General features: G+C 34.0%; 1 protein-coding gene and 1 long non-coding RNA gene across 5 annotated transcripts in view; one reads left to right on the forward strand and one right to left on the reverse strand.

The window, feature by feature from the left end:
* LOC109613128 (uncharacterized) overlaps positions 1–17,207 on the forward strand; it is a 55,278-nt gene that overhangs the window by 13,452 nt on the left and 24,619 nt on the right. The window lies entirely within an intron of this gene.
* LOC101896296 (aquaporin AQPAn.G) lies at positions 9,078–16,053 on the reverse strand. 4 transcript variants are annotated; one of them, XR_891613.3, is made up of 7 exons: positions 15,906–16,053; positions 15,724–15,827; positions 12,029–12,172; positions 11,767–11,914; positions 11,429–11,703; positions 9,915–10,009; positions 9,078–9,674 (listed from the first exon to the last, which is right to left on the reverse strand). XR_891613.3 is itself a non-coding variant. In XM_005186019.4 (6 exons), exons 1-6 carry the CDS (start codon positions 15,994–15,996, stop codon positions 9,639–9,641), a joined length of 750 nt encoding a protein of 249 aa, XP_005186076.1. In that variant the 5' UTR covers positions 15,997–16,053; the 3' UTR covers positions 9,078–9,638. The 4 variants fall into 4 exon arrangements, 3 of the variants coding, with proteins under 3 accessions (XP_005186076.1, XP_005186075.1, XP_058985882.1); XM_005186019.4 differs by lacking the exon at positions 9,915–10,009 and having other exon boundaries at positions 11,477–11,703; XM_005186018.4 differs by lacking the exon at positions 9,915–10,009.

The following is a 17,207-nucleotide window of genomic DNA, read 5'->3' on the forward strand; positions in this document are numbered from 1 at the left end:
TTCTGACAATTCTGAGCAATTATCCACTGCGAAGCACTAGTATCAACAGGGTCTCCGCCCTACTTCTTAAATATGGCTTGCACGAATGACCTGTATTTTGTGAACTCCCTATTTTACGTACAATTGTAGTCACACATATCACACTTTTTTAAACATGGTGGTTGATTGTAGATGCCTTTAACATAGACTAATGAATGTATAAACAACTCTCATCGATTACACCAAAAAAATCGACTCAGCAGATGTCGTCTATGTCTTTTCAGGGGTATGAGTGAATATATTGAAGTCACTTAAATCTAAAATATTAAAAATATCAAATATCAGTTGAAAATTATTTCATAATAAAATGTAGGGGTGCATTGCATAATGACAACGAAATATACGAGAACGATCAAGTGAAATTCTTGAAAAAGGATGCAATTTTATTTCGAAGTCTAGTGGGTCGTCCGGCTCAATCAGCATGTTCACTATGCAAAACGTTTAACGTGACAGAGGTCAAATCGAGCGATGTAACAAGTGACAACAATTTACTGATATTGGTTAAATGTTGTTCCACTTAAAATGATCAATACACATTTTCCTCTAAACCTCCTGTACCACTGTCAATTCACTCTGGGATCAGTTGCGTTGATGCAACAGAGTTTATAACGCTAGTCCCACTACCTATATTGGGAAATTTTATGATGTCCCGGAAAATCGTTTCTGCTACCCGCCGAGCATCTGAACTCTCTGAATTTTTTTGGCTATTAATATTTTCTGTAGTTGAGGAAATTGCAACACACAATTATGGGGAGATGGTGTGATCTAATGAAAATGGCGGATTGGCTGACAAGTCGATCTATTTATCAAACCATGTGACACTATGGTTAACTCTGACAAACTGTGACACTCTTTGATCCTCCTCGATTTCTGTGCGGAATGTGGAACAATTCGAACGCCGATCATAATTCGAAACGGAATGCCACAATTCGTGGTGGAAATTGAAATTCTCTAGTACAAGGCGGTTCTTGCCTTCCGAAAGTGGGCTAATGTTTGGCATGTTCGGCGGCTCTCAACATTTAACCGGCCACACTTTACCGCAGGATTGGTTTGTATTGAACTGAATGGTTTATAGTATTTGGTATATACCTCCTCTTATCGTGCCATCTCTCCTTAATACGTTGCAACCTTCCCGGACTAGGTTTCATGCACCGCTGCCACCAAAATATTCCTTCGATTCATAAAATCCATGATCTCTTACATCTTATCTCGAAGTCCTTTGCAATAGAGTCCTTCCGAGATATGCTTTGTACTTCTTCTTTTATCAAGATAGTGGCCGGTGAAATATCCAAGTTATCTCTTGATACTAAGCATGCAATTATTGCCTGACCTTTGACATGGCATTTTTACGTAACCATTGACACGTAATTTTTATTCAACTTATGGCTTTTGGTTATGGTAATTTAACCCACCTTTTAGCCACAAACATACTTGTTTCATATGCCTTAAAATAACTAAGATCATATGTCTGGATTGAGTTCTGTAATATGAATAATATTTTTTAGATATTACGCCTTTGATAAAGTTATGTATGAAAGGTGAAATTTGTGGTAATAGAATCAAATCAATCCCACTTCATGTTTACTGCGCACCAAGTATGTAACATTTTCCCGAAAAAGTTGGATTGTTCGTCCGAATACATATTTAAACATTTTCAAAGACGTACTTCGATGGCTATGATATTGGGTACATATCAAATATAACATAAGATATCAAATAAAGCCTAGAAATTCCTGTGCCGAAACCTTTATTTCTGTTCAGATTTGCATTTAGTTCTCATCACGAATGATTTGAAAAAAAAAACGATAAAATATAAATATAATATTGATAGGTTATCTGTGATATTGAAATTTCGTACAGATATAATTTTCTGTAATAATGCCATCTGCATTTAAATTGATATCTGTTGCTGACTTGTATACTACAATGTTATTCAAACTTTTCGAACACTTATCGTTGACACCTTACTCAAGTATTCGAAAAAGCTTGAAAGTCTGCTACAAAAATAAAGTGTGAAACAGTCGCCACATATCGATGCAAAAGTGTAACTAAGTGCGATGCTTAACACGATAGCTTTTTTACATGTCAGTGCTGTCGAATTTAAACCGATCTGTGCAGGTGTTTTTCAAACTAATATTTATTTAAAGCTTTATACAGCAAATCAAACTTATTTTAAGCTGATATAAAGCAAAGCAAACGAACAATTATTTTAATAGCTTTTTAAAAGCAAAACTTTAGTCGAAGAATAGATAAGCAGAGACATCATATCTATAAAATTAAACATTTTATTTTTTTATATTACTCTAGAGGGCGTCGTTTGTATAAATATAACAAACTACACCATTTAGAGTAATATAACAGTTTATACTGTCATACTCTAACCAGTCAAAAAAAAAATATCATATAGTCATTGTTGACTCTTGATCAATATCTTCTCTTGGCTTGAGTTCAGAATTTATCGAGGATTTGGTTTTAAAAACAAACAACAACTATTATTCCTACGAAAATGTATTTTTTATGCAATAAAGGAAAAGTAAATAATTACATTGGATTATACCCTACTCCATAGTATGGAGGGTATATTAAGTTTGTAAATATAATTTTAGCGACTTTATTCAACGCAATTGTTTCAAGTTTGGTATTTGAAGTTCGTGATCCATACTACAGCATAAGACGGAAAATTGTCTATGCAGGTCAACGTCTTCGTATAGCCCCATATAATGGTGCCTACCGATATTCGGCATTTTGATGATTTTAGCGACATTATTCACCGGAATTGTTCCAAATTTGATATTTGAAGTTGTTTGTTCAGGTCCACGTTTTGGTATAGCCCCCATATAATGTTACCTCTCTTTATTTGGTATTTTGATGATTTTAGCTACATTATTCCCCTAGTTTTTTTTTTAAACTTCGCATTTGAATATTGTCCACGGCGTCGCATAGACCCTAATATAATGGGTACATTCGGCGTTTTTAAGAATTCAACAGAATTTTTAACGGATTTTATTTATATTTTTTTTTTGAAAATTTGCCAAATTCGTTCCAAATGTTGGAGGGTATTCAAAGTACGGCCCGGCCGAACTTACAGTTTTTTTATTTGTTTTTTCTTATTATTTTTATACCCTTCATTATATTATGGAAGGTATGCAGGGTGAAATGAAAAAACTGCAACAAAGTCAAACGCCATACTTTTTACATTTTTTTTTAATTTTATTGAATGGAAGCAAAAAATGTTGGAAATACCATTAAATTTTAGAATAAGTTCAGATTTGTTCGAATTGGTAACCATTGGCACGAATTATGGCCTTCAAACGGCCAATAAAACCGTCACACGCTGCCCGAATGTTGCTCTGCAGTATTTTGGACCATTCCCGGCGAAGCGCTTGCTTGAGGTAATCGACACTTTGATATTTTTTAGTGCCAACTTTGCTTTCCAAAATACTCCAGACACAATAGTCCAACGGTTTGGTATCCGGAGATTTTGGTGGCCATTGTGTGCTGGAAATGAAGTGAGGAAACTCATTTTGTAATCATTCTTGGGTGGTACGTGCTGAGTGCGATGGTGCTGAGTTTACACCCTCCAGAATATTTTCGCGATAAAATTCGGCATTTATTCTGATGTCACGTTCGATTAATACGAGCGGAGAGCGACCATCGGCTGTTATGGCTGCCCATATCATCACCATGGCCGGCGCTTGAGTTCTGGTGGTCATTATTAACCCGTCTAGCTTTGTAATATTAGAGCAATACAATCTCAGCCCTGATTGTAGTCAATGGAAGAGTAGAACTAAGTTCGTAAGAGTGCACGCTTTTAGGTTAAGTGGTCCGTATGACAGCAATAGTTTAATATCCTACACACTTTTCGCCAGACAAATTTTTTTTACAAATTTTACTGAGGTTATTAATTTATTTAATTACATGTACTTACCTTGCAAAAATTGAATCTCACCACAAGTAACATAATGAAGGCCACATAGTAACATAATGCAGTAAATATTAAATTTTCCTTATGTTGTTGTTAAACATTTGCCCAAACAAATGAGTAAATGTAATTCGATTAATAACAATTGCACAAAGATCATATTATCTTCAATGAAACAATTTTAAAATTAAATAAGCTTTTCAACCTCTTTTGGCGTTCTTTTATTAATTTTCTTTGACGTTTTGACGAGTGTTATCATTTTTTGGTGTGGCTGGCAATGCGAACATATGTTATCATTTTCCTATGAATTAATTTTGAAAAAAACTGTTTGAAATTGTTTATTAAATGTATGTAGAAAAAAGTGAATTTTAATTATCGGGTGTTTGGCTTAGCGTATTTCCTATAATGAGCACTGAGTTAATTTAACGGAAAAGACATGGATAAGGTAATGCCGCTGTTAACTTTTGACAAAATTTCAGTATAGTGTTTAATTTTTTGTATTCATTTACGTAAAAATTATGATAAATATAGGGTCAAACTTGAAATAAACGGTGAATAATGTAGCTAAAATCATCAGAATATCGTATATAGGGAGGTACCGTTATATCGGAGCTGTGCGAAGACCTGGACCAGCATAGACAATTTTCTGTCATAGGCTGTAGCATCCATTACGAACTTCTAATACGACATCTCAAACAATTTCGGTGGGTATTGACCTGAAATCGTCAAAATACCGAATATAGGGAGGTACTGATATGTGGGGCCTATACGAAGACCTGGACCTGCATATATAATTTTCTGTCACAGACTGTAGTTCCCATTACGAACTCTAAATACGTAATTTGAAACAATTCCGGTGAATAATGACGGTAAAATCATCAAAATACCGAATATAGGGAGGTACCGTTATATGGGGGCTAAACGAAGACGTGGACCTGTACAGGAAATTTTCTGTCATAGGCTGTAGTATCCATTTCGAACTTCAAAAACCAAATTTGAAACAATTCCGGAGAATAATGTCGCTAAAATCATCAAAATACAGAATATCGGAAGGTACCGTTATATGGGGGCTATATGAAAACATGGACCTACACGGCCCATTTACGAACTTAACCTGCCTACTGGAAAAATAAGAATATATATACTTTGTTGGGTCTGACATGAGTATTTCGAGGAGTTACAAACGGAATGACAAAGTTAATATACCCTCCATAGTATGGTGGAGGATATAAAAAACTAACAGAAAAGTAAATTAAAAAGGTATCGTTTAGAAAAATAATGAAGATTTTCCCTATAACTAACAAATGAAAGGAAGAAAGAGGGCAAGTTCAAAAAAAGTTAAAAAGCAGTAAGCCGGGCCGAACATTGAATACCCTCCACTAGTTGTAACGAATTTGGAAATTAAAAAAATAAATTCCTTAAAAAATTCGGATAAAAGTTTAAAAATACCGAATATAGCCGTTATTTGGGGTCTATACGACGTGGATCTACATAGGCATTGTATGTCATAAGTCATTACCATATTCAAATTCGAAACTTGAAATAAACGGCGAATAATGTAGCCAAAATCAACAAAATATCGTATAGATATTTTCTGCACAGGCTATAGCATCCATTACGAACTTAAAATACGACATCTCAAACAATTTCGATGGTTATTGTACCTAAACTCGTCAAAATACCGACTATAGAGAGGTACTGATATATGGGCCTATACGAAGACCTGGACCTGCATAGGCAATTTTCTGTGACGGGCTGTAGTTCCCATTACGAACTCTAAATACGTAATTTGAAACAATTCCGGTGAATAATGACACTAAAATCATCAAAATACCAAATTTTGGGAGGTATCGATATATGGGGGCAATACGAAGACGTGGACCTGCACAGATCATTTTCTGTCATGGGCTGTAGTATCCATTTCGAACTTCAAATACCAAAGTTGAAACAATTCCGGTGAATAATGTTGCTAAAATCATCACAGTGCCGAATATCGGGAGGTACCGTTATATGGGGGCTATATGAAAACATGGACCTACATGGCCCATTTACGAACTTAACCTGCCTACTGGAAAAATAATCACGTGTGCAAAATTTTAACCTTCTATCTCAATTCGTTCGAAAGATAGTGTGATTACAACAGACGGACATGGCTATATCCACTTAGAATTTTACGCTGTTCAAGAATATATATACTTTGTTGGGTCTGACATGAGTATTTCGAGGAGTTACAAACGGAATGACAAAGTTAATATACCTTCCATGGTGGAGGGTATAAAACTGGGTTGTTTGTGTTGGAATATATTTTCAAATATATTTTTAGGTTTAATAAGAATAAGATTGAATTATTAATGTATTCTGCCAGTGTTGGCTATTGCGACATGTTAATATCATACTACGATAAGTGACAAAGTCTAAAAATTGTTATTGATACGGAATTAATATCAATACGAAAAATGGAACTTTTAAAAGCGTCTACTTGTATATCCGTTGAAGTTAGTTGAAACGCATACAATTTTCGAGTACAATGTACATTCCGATATAAAATAATTTTCTTTATAACGTATTATTTGAGTAGCATCCGAATATGCATAGAATCTTAAAAAAATGCACAGCTTGCATATGATTCTAATTTAGAAAAATGAAAGTGAAAAAGTTAGGAGGTTAGAGTAGAATAGATAGGAAATAAAAGAGTTAGTGGGTTTGCATCCACGGTGTAGTCAGCGTGTCATCCTTAGACATTTTAGTCTTCTGGCTAACTGAAGAATAACTACTGGCTCGGTTTCGGAGAGGCATGACAAATCGGGCAGAATTTGCTTACCTAGAAGCCTATGTCTTACTCCGATCAGGGTAGGACAGTGACAGAGTAAGTGTTCCACCGTTTCTGTTTCTTCCTCATCTTGGCAAAGCCTGCAGAATTCAGTGTCGTCACCCCACCCCCTCCCCCACATTTTCAAGTCATGGCCTTTATGTTGCAATGACCAGTAATTAGACCCACCACTAGCTTCAGGTCCAACTACGTCATGGATGTGAGTGACCGTGATCTCTTTTCTGAGTTCACTGGCCAAATCTTTTTGGAGATGTTACATCCCCTTGCAGATACCCAGTTCTGTTGAAATCTCCCAAGATAGTGATTATGAAGTACTTGAAAGAAGTGGCATAAAGGTGGCTTCACTGAGGTCTCAATCTCTAGATCTACTGACTCAGATCCGCGTCTGGCCAATTCATCGGCAGATTCATTGCCAGATATGTTGCAGTGTCCAGGAACCCAACAGAGCTTGACAAATGACTTTACCTTTTCCAGGGCAATCTTGCACTCCATAACAGCCATTGATTTGATTATAAAAGATTTTAGAGCTTTTAGGGCCGCTTGACTATCGACATATATAGTCACCGGTCCATCCCGTTCATTGATTCTGTTTTCCAACAGCTCTATGGACATTCGTTGGATACTTAAACTTTCACAGTAGACTCCAGCCCCCGTTCCACTTACCATCTTTGAACCATCAGTATAGACAGCTATACCGGTAAAATGGTGGAGTGCCACGGGACCAGATATCCCTGTTTGGTATGCGGATGTCGAGTAATTCAAAGCTGTGCCTAGGGAGTATATAGTCACTAGCTATAGCCTGATTACTTACGTTCTCCACATACTTAAGAATGATAGAGTGTCCGATGGATTGACTCCGCCATTGTCCCAGTTCATTGTATCTGACATAAGTCTGATATAAATATTACAACGTGCCAGATTTGGTCTATAATGACTACTTCAATCACTTTATATGAGATATGTGATCGTTTTTGGAAATGTTGATATGTGTGTGAAGTACCAGATATGGTGGACCGAAATATTCCACTTCACCTAATACCAACAAAAATATTGAAATGTGCAAAATTTATTTCCATTTTCATTCGAACAATTTTTAATTAGTTGAATTAGGAATTAGTGGGGCGATAAATTTCATATTACATAATTCCCATCAGATGTCTGGTTGATAGAAATATTTGAATATATCAAGTTTAAAAATAATCCCTGATTTGTCTTGCAAATTATGAGAGATATAAGTATTGCAAATTGATATCAATCATCTTCACACCAGATCTTTTGTTGTAAGAAATTTAGAATGTATGAAGTTTAGAAAGGACCAGATGCTTATTTCGCAATTAACCTTTTGGTTATTCAAAATGCTGACCCCTTTGTGGGGAAGGTACCAGAAGAAGTGGTCAGATACATACATTTTCACAATAGATCTTGTGTTGAAAAAAATATTGGGATGTATGAATTGAAGATTCAGGTACCAGGGGAGGTACCAGAAGGAGTTGTCCGATATATATTTCATCTTGGGATTTGGCATGGAATCAGATGCCTATTTCACGTTTTATGAGCTTCATGATTATTCAAATTTTAACCCGTTTTGAGGGTGTGATTACTATTGGCATATCAATGTCATATTTTAAGGCAAACTAATGGCAGAATTCGAGTGCGGCTCTGACATTCCTTTATGATATGTTACAAAATATGCCAATGTGCGATGCAATCATAACATCATGATTTTAATCATAACATTACGATGTATCAAGTTTGGACTAAAGCGGATACTCCCTTCAAGTGTTATCGGGCGGAACAGACTGCCTAGGGTCTAAATCCGTTATTTCTATTAAAAGTTCGCCAGATATGGAATTTGAAAATTCTGTTTTAACGATTGTTAAATATTTTTAATATTGCCATATTTCATATAAATTGGATATAGTCCAAACTTGCACATATTGGACAATATCCAATACCCACTAACAGTCAACTTCTGAATAATCATAACGAAAGTCAAAATATATTTAAATAAACCAATATAGGCTGTTACTAAACCTGTCTGATAATTTTTATCTTGGTTCAATACATCTCAACTAATGTTTTTTCCCCATTTCATAGAAGCCCAACACATGGTCAAGATGGGAGATAGACTGTTCCTAGCCCCATCCCGCCCTTGCATAAATTTCTTTTTTTATCCAGAATGATGTTGTCCAGTATAACTTGATTCAATCATAAATCAACTACTTCGTTGGTATTAAACTTTTTGCTGGCTAAGTTTTTTATATCCCAAGGCAATAAACACAGTGATTTTTTTAATTAATATTTATTAGTTTAATTGTTACAATTTCACCACTACTTTATTCTTTCATATACGTTTTAAGAATAGAGTATATTTGGTTTTTGTTACTGTAATGTAGACAATGTTTTGTTTCTAAACGATAATTCATTATGGAAGATATAATTTTAATTGCATTTGTTTAGTGTTCATAAATAGTTTGTAATTTGTAAATAGTCATACATAAATATATAAGTTAACAAAATAGGTATATGAATATCTTATTATATAAACATTAATATTTATAAATACATTGTCAACTGTCTTACTTTAAATATGGAAGAAAAAAAGAACAACAAAATGTAATACATATTTTTTTTCAAATAAATACATTAATTTCTTTTCAAAGTTTATCGTCTTAAAAGTAAAATACATTTAATGCTGCTATATTCGATGCACTCCAAAAACTCTCTAGGTATGTGGACTTATGCAGGCAAAACGCAGTGCAGTTGAATGATGTTTTCTTTTTTCCTAAATTTCCATAATCCGGAATCAAATTTCGTTTGATTTTTGTAATAAATGCATTAGATTTTTTAGGCGTAGTCACGACCACTTTCCAACTTTCTCATCTGTATTTAGAGAAATGGAGTTTAATAAACAAAAATCTAGGTTTGAGTTAAAAAATACACATCAAAGAATAGTTTAAAAAACATAAATCCATTATTAGAAACAGTTTTGTGCAAACATTTTTGATGTGGCTGTGTTTCTGTGCGGTATGCTTAGGTATGGGAATGTGATTGTTGTTAGACATGTTTTTATTTTGGTGAATACACACATAAGAGAAACAAAAACTGCGAAAACTTGCAAACCTTTTTTTGGGGGCAAAATTTGAACATTGAACAATTTCTTAAAATGCGAACTACATTTGATTCTCGTGATGTATGTATTTCATGGCAAATTGTGGCTTGGGGGGGAGTATTAAGAAAAAAGATAGATAGATTTTTGATGGTCAGTTATTTAAGGGCATTTCATAGAATAAATGTAGGGAATGAGGGAATGTTTTTCTATAAACAGCAATTATTTTTGAAAAAAGTATACCTGCAAAACATGTTAAGATTAAGGAAAATTGTACATTTAACTGGAACATGACATATAATAAAATTAAATTGATTGGTATTGATTGGGTAGAGTTCGTAGTCTTATTATAAATGGATGTCTCTGCTAACTATAGTAAATCATTATCACAATCTTAGGCAATACAAAGTTACTACATATTAAAGAACATGGATTGTTTGACACAATCTATACTACTATTACTATTTCTAATATAAAGTTATCGTATTGCAAATTTTCATCTCCTAAGAAAAGCCTGGATGTATAAGCTTAAATGCAATTCCTTCCAAACAAGGAACGGTCTCTCAATTACCTAAGGCATGCTAATATTTAAAGCACAAATATAGAGCAGCATGACGAAATATATTTTGAATAATGTAAAAATTGAAGTTCAAAATTGTATGTTTGTATTGTGACTGTTAAATGTCCTATCTTTATACTTTGGTTTTTGTCTGTTGAAATGGTCTCTGCCGGGAAGACGATAAAACTATTAAGCACTTGTTGTAACACATTAAAATGCTACTAAGAATACTGAGAATATACAGATCTTAATTCTTAGCTCCTTTGCTTTACAGTTTTTAAGCTTTGATCATTAATACTAGAATTCTATATCCGAAACGTCTAGCAATAGTAATGTACATTGACAGCGCTTAACAGAGTAGAACTCTGGCCATCTCGAACCCATCTTCAACAATAGTAGGGTTGTTAATCCCTATTCTACCACTTATTTTCTGCTTTCTTTTTTACATATTAAAATCCTCGCTTTCTGTTTCTCTCCTTGAAAATTTGTACTATGTTATATACTATTTCATCTCTAGTATTTTAAAATGTTTATGTTTGAGGGCCAATATTAATCCAATTACACTGATATATTCTTTACATGTAAATTTCGTAAAAAACCAATCATATTTTCGTTTTGCCCTTCTTTTTTATATCCTCTTATTTTTATTTCATCCTAAAAACATACCCCTATCACAGGCTATATTATCTTTCAACTTTATTCAGACAGGACATTAAATGCAATTGTAAAAATACTCATAGGTATATATAAAAATAAATATTATAGTCCACTAAAATTTTATACTTCAAAATCAAATTATGAATATATAAGTTAATACATCATTTTAGTTCTGAGGGACTAGGGACAAGTATTGGTGTACGTATTGATTAAAATTCTTCCAGTTTAGATTGAAAAAAAAAAAAACTCAAGAAATGAAAGCATACTGCCAAAACGATAATGGATTATGTTTTATGAGCATACAACCCTCACCTCACGTTCATCGGCTTGTGTCCTGTATTTTTCCGATACTTCACTAACCTTTGGCTCGGCTGGTTTCTCTAATACTTGAGTGTAAACTAAAGCGGCAGCAATGCCACCCAAAATTGGTCCAACCCAATAGACCCAATGTGATTCCCAATTGTCAACAGCAAATGCAGTGCCTACAGTACGTGCTGGGTTCATACTGGAACCGGTGTAGGCAATGGTGCCCAAGTGACCCAGAGTTACAGACATACCAATTGCCAGAGGTGCAGTATAACGAGAATCTGAAAATTACACAACAACATGAAAGTAGGAAATGGGATAATATTAAATACTGAATAACTTACCAGGTTTATTGGCATCACATGCTCCAAATACAGTCAGTACCAATACCAAACCTAAGAAGAACTCAATTCCAAGTCCTTGGAGTTCAGTAATGTTCTTGGCCAAATTAGTGTGTCCCAAGCCATTATAGTAACTCTCATCGATTAGAGTCTGATGGGAAAACAAATCAAATTATTATTGTAAATAAAGGTTTTTATTGGATAATATTAAAAAGTAGCCGAATAAACATTGGATGTTGGTCCAACATTTCGAACAAATATTTACCTTAACGGCTGCCGTGCCGGCTATTGCACCCAAACATTGGAAGATTATATAAAACACTGCACGTAGGGCACTTATGCGTCCAGCAATAAGCATTCCAATTGTTACCGCTGGATTTACATGACCACCGCTTAAATGACCAACGATCTGTAAGTAAAAATGTAATCAAGGTAGATGTACTAGGTAATCGCATCAGCCCAGCTGACGGCACCATTAAATGTCAAAACGAATTGTTGTAATGAAGAATTCGCTCTAAATGAATGCAACAACAAATTTGTTTATGTTGTGTTCCCTAAAAGTACCTTTTTATAATATTTCAAATAATTTAAGAGTAAGTTAAGAGTGAAACCAGTAAAAAATTAAAAGAACATGGAGTGCAGCTTTAAGAATTAAGTTAGCCTCAACATCTAAGATTCCCAAAGCACATCACGGGAAGTAGTGCAAGAATTAGACTCTTGTCATTTGCAGTTCCGGAAAACTTTCGGTTTAAACCAGTAAAATATAGTCATTATAAGTTTCTTTGTTTAAAAAATATCGCAATACTACAATTAATACTTATTTTACTCTTATTTGTTTTACAATAAAAACTTTTATTGCGACGTTCGTTTACGACGAGAGGGACACAAAATAAAATGTATTGGTTGAGACAAATTTGCCGCAATTTTTAAATGTCATGGCGAATCTATGTTTTTTCGCCTTAGATGCCAATTTTGACATTTGAGGGGACCACAAAAGTTGCTTTGTTGTAGCAATTCGCCGATGCGGTTACCTGTTAGATCTACCTTGAATGTAATGATTTAAATGAAAATCAATTATTTTCAATGAATAACGAATTGCCAACTACTGAACTAATATCAGCTGTTATTTTGAAGGTAAATTTCCAAAAGTTTCAGTAATTCATTGAATGAATAAAAGTCAAGTTCAATGAGTTCAATTCATCCCAGGCGCATACTACTGAATTCAAACAAATCTATCTTCTACTGTATTTATCTACAATATCGAAATGGGCAAATGCAAATGAAAACATTTTGGGATTCAGTCAAGAAAAGCACATTGAATGCGGACGAACATTTTCATTCTTCTGGATCTGAATAGCGTTAATTTGCTCCAAGGTAATGTGTAACAGCCCATCGTATAATGTTAGTGTCTATTTCCTCAAACCAAAAGATGCAAGAATATAATACAATAGTTCTTATTCAGATGTGGGAATTTAATAACAAATTATCTAAGATTATTAATATTGCATTATAGGATGGAATGAAGAGAGAAGGAGTGGGTCGTATATCTAAATGGCCTGATATTTTGTTAGGTTTTCAAAGTACAGGACACTTTCATTCCTTCCCCATATTCACCGGGCCTCCAAGTCAATATTGTTTTTTACATTTGCAGCTTGTAAAACTATCAGACATTCGTCTGATATTACATCTACTTCAACCGCCGGCCTCCATTTCTTCCTAATCTTAGTAGAGTCCTCAATAGTAAATATGTTTTCCATTTCACTTGCAAATTGTTGAGCTAGTATGACAGTCCTCAGCCTACAGCAATTTGGAACTGAGCATATCAGTATCAGTAGAATTGTCTTTAGTCCAAACGCAAATTACTTTTTGCGGAGGGGACTTGTCCACGAATTCAAAAACTTGGTATAGATGTAATAGGGACTTACAATATCACACCTTTCCGGGAGGGGCATGTAATGTTTGTGATCCAATTAAGTAACACTACTTAGATTAATAAGACTGGTATATATTTAATAGGGACTTTCAGGGGACCACACAATTGTCAAGAAAAAGATCGATTGGTCATCCCGCATTTTCTATACTGAGCTTTCAATATGTCTCCTGTTTTTTGATCCATCAGTGTAGTTAAATATTAAAAGGAATTTCATTAATTCCATTACCTGTAGATAGATTTCAGCCATTGTAAAATTAACGATTAACGAGTTAATGGGTGGAGAATAGTAGTTTATTCATTCAGCTCATTGGGACTAGACGTATTACTTGATGCCTAAAATTGAACAAGGAGTTCGAATGTTGGGAAATATATTATTCAGTGTCATCCAAAACTTCCACAAGGACAAGTATGTCCTGTTACCAAGTGTTGATCACAGTTCCTCTTCAATATGTGTGGATTTAGTTCCAGCTTTTACCTTATGAACTCTTGCAGGAATAAAATACAATGAAGACATCTTCCTAAAAATATAACACACTCGGTCCAAAACTGAAAGAGGTATATCGTCGATCTATCTTTTCAAATTTAAGTGGGGTTTGACGGTTTCACACTTGATGCGATTTTGATGTACCCAACATAAAATATTTACTAGGTAATTTTGTATTAGTTTGAACAAAAAAGATGAAAAATTGCCGCCGAAAATGATAACTAGATTTGTAAATATACAGCTAGGAGCCATAACAACAATGAATTCGTGTGCTGTGCGCTTAACGGCAGATTCCTAGATGAAGTTAGTGCAGGATATTTTTATATATAAATTCTATGTCGATTTAACGATGACCGTCCATCTGTCTGTTGGTCCGTTTGTGGAAATCGCTTTAGCTTCCGAACGAATTGAAGCAGGTTAATACAATTTTACTCAAATGAGTGTTTGGTCTACAGGACTTTTGGTATTGAAAATGGGCTATATAGGACCACGTTTACGTATAGCTACACATAATTGTACCTCCCTATATTCGGTATTTTGATGATTTTAGCGACATTATTCAAAGAAATTGTTTCAAATTTCGCATTGTAGGTTCGTAGTGGGTACTTAAGCCTGTGACAGAAAATTGGCTATGCAGGTCCACATCCTCGTATAGCCCCAATATAACGGTACCTCCCTATATTCGATATTTTGACGATTTCAGTGACATTATCCACCGGAATTGTTTCAAATTTCGTATTTGCACTTCGTAATAGGTAATACAGTCTGAGACAGAGAATTGTCTATGCAGGTCCACGTCTTCGTATAGACCCCAATATAACAGTAACTCCCCATTTTTTGCTGAAAATTTCCAAATGTATTCCAAATGGTGGAGCGTATTCAAAGTTCGGTCCGGTCGAACTTACTGCTTTTCTACTTGTTTCGTCTATCTGCCAAACTATATCGTACGACAGTTATATGAATTAAAGCTGGATTGGATCTCTCAGTTTGAAACCATTTCGAGAATGAAGGACTATTCAGTCTACAGTCTATCGGTAAGAAGCGACTGTATCTGCAAAGTACATCGTACGATAGATATATGAGTTAATTGGATTTCTAACTGAGAAATTTCAACTAAATTCTTTTCATATTTGTCTGTAGTATTTGGGTAAGGTGTAATTGTGTCTTAAGCTATTTTTTAAGCTAATTTTAAGCTGGATGGGGAACTCATAGTTGGTCATAAAGATTATAATGTTTACAAGTGCGGCTGTAAGAAATGCCAAAATAAATTTAGTTTTATTTAATTCCTCTTTTATTGAGCTTATGATCTTTTTTTAAAAAAAGCTCCTGTTATAGAAGTTACTATTAAATGAAACCAAGGGAACTGATGACGATTGGTGGTTCTTTCCGAAACCATGGTAATCCCTGTTTTACCGTGGACAACATTATTATAAAAACAAAGATACTCAAAATTACTTTAATAATTTAAATAACTTTGCACTATTAAATGAGGTCGAAACATTTTATAAATGCTGCCTCCTATAATATATTGATATGTACTTACCGTAATTGCCATGAAAACTCCTAGACCAAATGCCAAAGCCTTAAATGTACCATCTTCAGTTTGTGTACATGCACCACAGGCAAAGAAGTTAAGTATTAAATTTCCTACATTATTACAAAAAAGATGCTTTATTTGCAACGCTCCAAATACACATGTGTTTTAAATCTAAATGCAAAACTTACCAATGAATTCACCAATGAGCGATTGCCATAAACGAAATTCTTTCGATTTTAGTTCATTGATACCAAGTTTGTATTGGAATTTCCCGGCCATGGTAGTGTAGGTTGTTTATATTAGGAAATATCAAATTGTTTCTTTCTTTCAAAAATGCTGCAAAGAAAAATAAAAAAAGGCATGTCATTAGCAAATTTATTTGGCACAAGTGTCGATGTGTGATACTTAAAAGTGCATCCATAGAATAAATAGAGTGTTAAAATATTTGTTTTTATACAAAGTGTAGGAGATTATAAAATGCAAATGAATATATTACTATTATTTTCATCATTTTATAATTTACGTTTTATATCTACAAAATTAGAAACACTTTTCAATTGAATTTGCTCTGATATAGTAAAATAGTTTTATTGAGATATAAAAACAATCTACTAAAAATCAATATTATTGTGTAGCCTCAATTTTATTAGTGAACATATAAGTAAAACCACATGAAAAAATCTGAGCACTTTCAATAATCTTTATAAAGTGTTAGGGCCTGTTTATATATATCGAAAGAAAATTAATGTTAAAGAAAAACACCATTTACCACCAACACCATAACACCATTTGCATATTAAGGGTAAGGTAAGGGGTAAGGTTAAGAATACCACAGTTTCGGATTAGTTTGATTGTTATCATTATTGTAAGATATTTATAATCCAGTGCGGCTGTAGGCTTGTGCAGTGTCTTGTATGGTATAACCAATGGGAGATTTATGCAATTCACTAGACTCATCACAATGACCGGCAAGCCCAGAAAATTATTTTAGAAAAAGTTGTGAAAAATGATGTTACATATAGTTTCGATACCTTTGTGGAGTTGAGCCCATGACTATGTTCAACAAAATAGGCCTTCGTTGCTTTTCAAGAAAAAAAAAAAAAAAAAAAACAAATTACTCGGGTGACTGCTGAGTTACAAATTCCTAGCCAATTGATATTAGGGTTATTTGGGAAAGAATATTCCATTGTCGAGGAAATGTATTTCAATATCAATTATGTCTGTTCCAAACATGTCCTTTCCTTGTGATGATGGGGATGAAATTTTCGGCTTGAATGCATTTAAACGAAGTCTTTATTTGTAATTTGTAAAAAGAAGACATTAAAGTATTTGTTTATTGGTCTAATTTAGTTTTTGTAGTATTTTAAAATGAACCATTTAAATATTCTTTCGCCCAAAATATTTTTACTGTTGCATGTCGATGCACTCTATAAACCTCAGATCGCAGACATTGCGACTATTTTGTTGAGCTTTATACTCTGTTGATTTTC

The sequence above is a fragment of the Musca domestica genome, unplaced genomic scaffold (genome assembly GCF_030504385.1).
Source record: "Musca domestica strain aabys unplaced genomic scaffold, Musca_domestica.polishedcontigs.V.1.1 7, whole genome shotgun sequence".
Classification (NCBI taxonomy): Eukaryota; Metazoa; Arthropoda; class Insecta; order Diptera; family Muscidae; genus Musca; species Musca domestica.

Bases quoted from the DNA above. Each gene is read 5' to 3' on its own strand.
- LOC101896296 (XM_005186018.4), bottom strand. From the start codon at position 15,996: ATGGCCGGGAAATTCCAATACAAACTTGGTATCAATGAACTAAAATCG. The intron at 15,828-15,905 runs GTAAGTTTTGCA...GTAATAATGTAG, and splicing joins GCTCATTGGTGAATTCATTG to GAAATTTAATACTTAACTTC. The intron at 11,915-12,028 runs GTAAATATTTGT...TTTTCCCATCAG, and splicing joins CCGGCACGGCAGCCGTTAAG to ACTCTAATCGATGAGAGTTA.